The 7,893-nt window shown below is 39.5% G+C and overlaps 1 protein-coding gene across 1 annotated transcript; it reads right to left on the minus strand.

Annotated features, from left to right (window-relative positions):
* Positions 1 to 738: 738 nt before the first annotated feature.
* acot19 (acyl-CoA thioesterase 19) lies at positions 739 to 6,370 on the minus strand. Its single transcript, XM_076264567.1, has 10 exons — positions 6,047 to 6,370; positions 5,825 to 5,924; positions 5,546 to 5,736; positions 4,732 to 4,895; positions 3,890 to 4,009; positions 3,421 to 3,503; positions 3,230 to 3,323; positions 2,795 to 2,875; positions 2,519 to 2,660; positions 739 to 2,245 (listed from the first exon to the last, which is right to left on the minus strand). The coding sequence occupies exons 1-10, from the start codon at positions 6,240 to 6,242 to the stop codon at positions 2,133 to 2,135; spliced, it is 1,284 nt and encodes a 427-aa protein (XP_076120682.1). The 5' UTR covers positions 6,243 to 6,370; the 3' UTR covers positions 739 to 2,132.
* Between the last annotated feature and the right edge of the window lie 1,523 nt (positions 6,371 to 7,893).

Raw genomic sequence — 7,893 nt, forward strand, 5'->3', positions numbered from 1 at the left:
ACACAAAGAGCAAATACATACTCAAGCATGCATCCTTCTTCACCATAACATTCCATTGGGACTGCAGTGCTGAAGTTTGTTATGTGCCATTCTGAAACTTGCTTTGTACACTGGTTAGGCAGATAACAAAAAACTATGACAAATCTTTATCTAAATGCATCGACTAATCATTAGTTCATACATGAGGATATAATATACTTTGTTCATCACTATTTTGACTAGAAACTGTATTACCTCATCTTCTATCTAACAGTTAGGTATATTAACAAAGTGAGAAGTCAACATCAACCTGAGAATCTGAGCTCTAGTATCCTGGGGTGAAATGGCTGTTAGGTGCCTCTCTAGTAGAACCTCTCAGACTGAATATATCATAAATCAGTGCTAATAAATTTGAAGAGTGAATTGTGACTGGTAAACTTAAATAATTTCATGTTTGAACAAGTTGAGAATTCATCTGTTTTGCATATTCTATTTTCTGTATGTTACTGCTTAAATAAGAGTGACCTTGGAGACACCTTGGTTAAGTTAGGATGTGGGATAGCAACTCATGCTTGAGTCAGAGCATTTGCTGTTGTACTACATGATGGCAAATATTATCCTAGTGATATAGATCTACTCTGATATACTCTGTTATATTGTGGTAAATTCCCGACAGACACGCGGAATGCCTTGCTTGAGGGCAAACACCAGTATTTGATGAGGTGCTACTATTTGATGAAGTGCTGCTATTTCGCTCATACATTTCTCCCACAGTCTTGGATCTTTGGGTTCAAGGCAGTTTCTCTAGACTATTTGCTGATTAAAGGTCAAACAAAAACACATAACAATGTATCTTGTGGGGAAAGTCCTTTACATTTATTGTGCAGACATACACACACACACATGCATGCACGCACGCACATACTATATTCGTGGTAACCAAGTTACATTATTGCTGTTGAAAATGATTGGTTACATTTAGCTGAAATCTAAAAATGTATTGAAATATTTATCAGAAATTAGGTCATTTTTATTAAAAAGAACAACCCAACAAACAAATGGTGATACAGGAAAAAATAGAATCCTCCATGTGAGAGTCTATTTCAAACTTGTAGTCCTACATTTTCTAATTCTTCACATCATTGTTGAGAAAGTAAGTTTAACCAGGACACTGACACAGTTGCTAAGTGGATACTCTCGTTCTCGTCAAATCAAGTACCCTTCAATGGCTCTACTTGAATGAGATTTTCTACAGTATTTTAATACACTGTATTTTAAAGTAAGCAGTAACTGACTGGGCCACACAAATCTATAATTTTGTTTTTTTATTTATGTAGTGTCTGATTTGGTCCTATTCAATTTCAAAGCACACCTTTCAATTATTAAAATCATTATAATGACTGGTTATCTGTTTTTGAACGTTTCTAAAAGGCATGTGATATGGGAATGTTTAAGCAAATATCAAACATAAATCAACATACATCAACCATCTACCCACAAGTCAATTGCATTCAATTTCCATTGTGTTGTAAGGGTTAACACCCTTGATGGCTTATTAAAACCCAAATAATATACAACAAATCACTAACTGTTACACGTTTTATTATTTGTCATTGGTTTGCTTTGAAGAGCGAATATTTGAATTATTTGACTTTAAACTATTCTAAATCATCATAGACTAATTGAAGGCCACATCCTTTTCAGTGATTGAAATATAACCAGTATCAACAGTAATATTAGTCAATTTCCAGTGATTGAAATATAACTAGTATCAACAGTAATAATAAAGTTAATCTCTGGGGGTGTTAAAGAGATGAGTTTTCAATACTCAATCATAACACAACTGGGAATATGTGGGTCCCTCTAGAACAGCAGGATGATGAAAGCAAACGAGGGCTGAATAAGAACCCTAGTCCTACCAATAAACACATAGGTTTGTGTAAAACATACAACCAGAGGCTCAAGTGTTGTATCACTGAGCTTTGGAATTTGATAAGAAGCATCAGTTATTTAAACATGATATGAAACGTATTGATAAACTGTTGATCGGCTTACACTGATTTGTTGGCATTATCGTCTCAGTGTTTGTGTTTTTCGTTACCACAGGCACTGATTTCCACCCATTTCCTTTTTTGAAGGCGTTAGCCTGACAGTCATCTGTGTGTGGTGCCATAAAGATGCTCCTCCAGAAATGCCAAGGTCTTTTGCCAGGCGTCCTCCTGTGCCTTAGAGTGGGGCACAGTCTGCCCTCCCCAGACAACAACGACTGAAATACAAACCAAGCGATGCCCATCATAATCTATTTGATCTATTCTACTTTATCATGAATCTGATGTTTTCACATAATGCTTTTGCAGCAGAGTAGTTTCTGCAGCATACTATTATGATTGCATTTGGCCATGTGAAGGACAATTAAACACAGCCATCATTCTCACTTACTAGCCAGCTTTCACTAGCTTAGTTTTGTGGGAAAACAAATGTGTAGAAAATTTGAGATGATATTCTTCACAGTTTATTGGGATGGTTACACAAGCCTTACCCTTTGTCCTGGACTGAGCCACCATGAAGTTGCTGGACCGGACGTGTGGACTGTAAGGAGGCTCAATCAGGTGGCCGGTCCCAGGGTAGGATGCTACAGTGAGGAGGTGGCTGTTTCCAGCTCTCTCCATCATCTGCTTCATCTACATACACAATTCACAAATAACAAAGAAAAGAAAGGCATCCATAACAGTTACACTTCCAGTGTACATTACAATTACTTTTGATGTAATGTTTGCCTACAAGAGGAATTCCATCTTATTAGAACAAAACGTACGTCCTCTGCAGACTCTAAGGCTGGCCAGTTCTGGTCATCTTCTCCCACTAGAAGTAAAACAGGGCACTGAATCCGACCCACCTGTGAGTCAGAATGGATGATAATAACAGCGACATCAGTGTATAGAAATATCAATGCCTATCACAACCCTTCAACTGAGGCTTATTGGCATAGCACTGCTTATTTAGTCTAAATGTGTTCTACTGTATGCATTGTAATGTGTATAGGTGTCTGTACATCCCATTATAACCTTAGCATCAGTGGGGGGAAAACAACTGCATGTAAGGAAAAGATGGTTATACAGAAAGGAAGAAGATTATAAGGTTAAGTAAGGAAGAAGGTTATAAGGTTTAATTGTCTTTTTTTGTGTGTGAAGACAATAAATGTCTACATGAAGACGTTTGACCTGATTTGATCAATTGTGATGAAACTCACATCGACTTTCTTGGAGGGGTCGTCTGGAATGGGCAAAAGTAAGTCCCGCCATATGACCCTGTTCTCCTCATCATAGCGAGTGTTGCGGACATTTCTACAGAGAGATTTAGGAAACAAGTAAAACTAAGAGTGGGTTTTATAATGTCTAAAATAAAGCATAGTAATGAGTGGGTTTAGGTGGGAACACCTACTTCTTGATCTCTGCAAACACATCTGAAAGAGACCCATTGACAGGCATGACATGGCTCCCACTCACACACACCAAACACTTTGGCTGAGAGAGATGCAGAAGGAAAGCAAATTAGTTTAAGAACTAAAGAACTTTACTTCCAGTAAAGAACTAGTAAGCGGTGTACCCAACGAGAGCAAACGAAAAGGGCCGCATTTCTGGCTGACACAAAAAATCCACGTGGTACAATACCAGGCATTATGGGCATGCATTTGTATCAGCAGATATGCAATTCTGGTCTCATGCAATCATAAGTCTGTGTATCATCAAAATGAGTTTGAAGCCATTATTTAAAGGTAAAACATATCAGATATGTGTCATTTTAAAACTGTATTCAAACTCCATGTACACGCATGCAGTATTGCTCACTATATTGAAGCATTTAATACTGGCAGCATTTAACCTCAGTGTAAAAGGTTGGTGTTGTGTACCTTTATGACTGGGGAATAAACAGCCATGCCAAGAGCAACTGAGGTCCCAAAGGACAAGCCCAACATTGCAATCCTGTTGGCACACACCTGAGGGTGCTCCTGTAACAAACTGTATGCTGCCTGAAACATTCAAACAGAAAAAGAAATTCAATTACTTCCTGCTTAAACACTGAATCAACAGTTTAATTTATCTCACTGTTAAGTCAATTTCTCAATCTCCACCTTGCCATCATCATTGTGCCAACCTGAGCATGCACACAATGATATGGCTCAAAGGCAGTTTGGTGGAGTTCATTGGAATTTGGACCTAAGAGAGCACAAGCAGGCAAGTGTTTTGCAACTAGCCTGGGTTTTCCCATGCTGCCTTACGCGCGCAATTTTATTCACGCTGCTAGGCAGCCTGGATTCTATGGACTTCGTTTTCACCTCAACGAAGGAACCAATCACAGAACGGAGGGAGGGCAGCAAGACGATGACGACACACCAAAGCCGTTCAAAGCCTGAGCTATGTACAGACGCGAGAAAATGATACGAGAAAATGAATGTCTAGTTCCCAGACCCCATCTCAAAGGTCTGACGTTAGCCAGGCTATTTTGCAACAAAATACCAAGAGCAAGGTCATGTACTGGGTGCAACTTTATAAAACTGTAAAAGAAGGGTAATCTGTTTTATGGCCTGCTCTGCACATTACTTTTCAATATTTCTGATGGGGGATATGGGTTTTAAAATCATAGTATTTGAAGTATCATATTATCTGATTAAGAACCATAATGACATGGCAGTGTGTTCTAAAATGCATCTGTGAAATGACTGCAATTATATCTGTGTAGAGACACTTTTACCTCAAAGTAGTCATTGCCCACATGCTGTGTGTCAGAGGTCTTAGGGGTCAAATAGTCCAGTGCTAAAGACACATATCCATGTGATGCCAGCAGAGCAGAGCGGTACTCCACCAAGCCTCCACCACCTCCCCATAGGTCCAGCAGACCAGGGAAAGGTCCAGGCCCTAAAAAATAATTTTATTCCGCATTTTCAGTTGCTCGAAATCTCTTCATGTCAACCAATTCATAATGAACACCTGGTTTCAGTTTATTTCCATATTATTTCTATTATTCGTTAAAGTAATTGCCCAAATGGCTAGCCAGGGTGAATCTAGACGAACATTTGGCAAATTTGAGTTTGATCTGCAGGTCCATCTGGCAAAGAGGCCATTCACTCCAATTTCCAATATTCCAAAAACCTGGGCATCAATCACAACAGCATATGTTATCTCCTTCATTGGTTTGATTGGACTTAGGTCTATCTATGCATCCAGAGGCTTTTTGATCGGCTTCCGTTAGTGACGCCCCTTGGAAATGGGAGGTGAATGAACCTTGTCCTAACCAGGCTACCAAATGGCAGAATGGTATTCCTTTTCTTCTTTGTGTCTATCTTATCTGTTTTAATTCATCTGGAGGATGCTCTGTGTTGACAAAGGACTTTGGTACTTCAAAAATAAAGAGACTGAAACGGGACAATCCACTGAATAGATTAACTGTATCTGGAGACACAATGTTTTGACTAAATTACTTTTGTAAGCTGTGTGTAAACAAATTATGCAAAATTGTTAAATGAGTTACCTCCAACCTTGACAGTTGAGTCACTAAATATGTTCACCTGGAGGTAAGAACAGAGTCCCACTGATTCCGTTCTCGGTGATGCAAACCTTCTGAACACCAGGAGCCATGTACCAGCGTTCAGCCACAGCACAGGCCAGAGCCTTTGTGTCTTTAAAACCTTCATGCATGTGGTCTCGGTAGACTGAAAGGTGGACAACCAGTGGAGTGTGCACATCCTTCTTCCGAAACCTGACACAGATCAACGGAACAACTTAAGACACAATGTCACCTGCTAAACTTATATAATCAAAAATACAGAAACAATGTTTCACTTCACCTGAGACCTGGTCTACTTCCAGGGATTGGTTTCATGCTCCACAAAAGACCCATAGGCTCGACACCATCATAGGACCCTCCAATACTGGCATCCTTGGCAACTAAGAACCAACAGCACAACACAACACACTTGAAAACACAGGCTATATTTCTTGGCTGTGAATGACTTCCTACAATGAGAACTATGAAAAAATCGGAAGAACTAGGATCTAAATAATTTTACCATTAACAGATCCCCTGTCATCACTGATGTAATGACCAAACGCCTCCCAAAAGTCATCATCTTCACTGTGAATTAGAGCATGTATAGTGACCGCCAGTCCAGGAGGCAAGTGCTGAACAAGTACAACACAGTTGTCATCAACGCTACTACGGCATGGACGAACGAAAATCACGGGGCAAGGTTCCTTCCCTGACATTCTGCACTGGCACACTCGTTGCTGTCATACAAATGACCTAGCCTACATTTGTGCTAAGGCTAAACCTACTGTTATGAGGACTTTGTACTAACTACTTCTTCAGACATCGGGCACAACTAACTGTTGACCCACCTATTTCTCTACAGCTGTAGCCTGCTGTCAAAATAAAAGTCAAAAGTGTTAACGATAGGCTACGTGGTAGCCTAGTGTAGGCAAAGCACTATGCGTACATTAGGTGTGGGGGGCTTTTTTGGTTTTGATTGAAAAAGTAGGCTACATGTAAGTAAGTAAGTAGGCTATTTGATGACAGGTGATTTGATATAATCCCCTTTGGTCTCGAAACACTAGCAAAGTCATTTTAGGCAAGTCCCTCCACTCGGTGGCCATATACCAACGTTTTATGGGCACTCATCGGGCACAGTCTTTGGGTCGAACTGCGCGTGCGCAAGGCTTCACGACACCAATCTTGCTCCAGCGGCGAGATCACAACACATGATTGGCACGATGTCTTCACAACACACCATATGATTGGCTCAATGTATTCACATCACACCACATGATTGGCTCAATGTATTCACATGTCGACGTTTTGCCGAGGAAGGGGTGGGATATGTGTAGACAACGGCCATATTGGCGTGACAAACTAGCCCCATGCATTTCTATGGAGTATTTTTTGAGTGCTGTGTCTCCACATTAGAAAGTCTCTGACACTAGTGAACTTGACTGTGGAGAGACATGAAAACATTAGGGCCTAGCCTTATTATTTTTGACAAGTGCTATGTGTGCAATTTGATTGTTCACTCTTTGGTGTACTGGTCTTGAAACAGTTCTTTTTTGTTGAGTTATGTTAATTTTATTTTTACCAACTGCTGTAAAATCAGAATAAAGTACAGCATATCACCAATACACACTTTAAGGGTCTATTTCCATTTTGAAAGGTGAATAGGCTGCCAATTTTAGAGCAGTTTTAAATCCAGCTATGGGTCCCATGTTAGATGTAGGGAAAGGAGTTAAGGAGTTGGCATATGGACAAATATAAAGACGGAAATGTCCAAATAACTCAACTTTTTCACTCTGCTTCATTTTGAAATAACCTATACAATGATCTTGTGGTGTCCTTCAATTCATCCTGCCATTTAGCTATGGCCCAGGTTGCAGTAGACTATTCTGGGCAAAATATCATTGTTCAATAATAGCCTGCCTATGAATTATTGATTTACAGATCATGGCCTTGATATTATCTAAACTGAGAAAGCTGTTATTGGGAGAGAAATGTAGAAACAGGATATGATCATAAGCAAAGCACTCTGTAAAAGAAAATATGCTGGCTATTAATCTGTTTCTTTGAGGGACATTGTCTCTTGGTATTGTATTTCTTGAAAGTTTTTGAACAATTCTTCTAACATGGGGTATTGTAAAACAGTAGGCCTATTTAGTAGGCCTCTAACACAAGTGCAGCTTGATTACTGACTGAGCTTTTTTTTAGGTTTGCACAAACTATTTCTAAAAAGGCATTCAGAACATGTTTGATGATGGTGGAGGTTATTGTCCAGTGTAACAAAACCAGTGGCTATTCATTTTTTCCTAGAGTGCTGATGAATATTATGAATGTGGATAATACAGTGATTTTACAGAATGTTAAAAGTTGCAA

Source organism: Alosa pseudoharengus, unplaced genomic scaffold (genome assembly GCF_046254945.1).
Source record: "Alosa pseudoharengus isolate Yale_2024_CS ecotype anadromous, Long Island Sound unplaced genomic scaffold, YU_APseudo_1.1 YU_APseudo_1.1_scf_10, whole genome shotgun sequence".
NCBI lineage: Eukaryota > Metazoa > Chordata > Actinopteri > Clupeiformes > Clupeidae > Alosa > Alosa pseudoharengus.

What these genes read in the sequence shown, in the direction of transcription:
- acot19 (XM_076264567.1), bottom strand. Translation starts at nt 6,242, where the DNA reads ATGTCAGGGAAGGAACCTTGCCCCGTGATTTTCGTTCGTCCATGCCGT. An exon ending in CCTTAGAGTCTGCAGAGGAC is followed by an intron (nt 2,661 to 2,794) that starts GTACGTTTTGTT and finishes TTGTGTATGTAG; the next exon opens with ATGAAGCAGATGATGGAGAG. An exon ending in GGCTCAGTCCAGGACAAAGG is followed by an intron (nt 2,246 to 2,518) that starts GTAAGGCTTGTG and finishes TTTGTATTTCAG; the next exon opens with TCGTTGTTGTCTGGGGAGGG.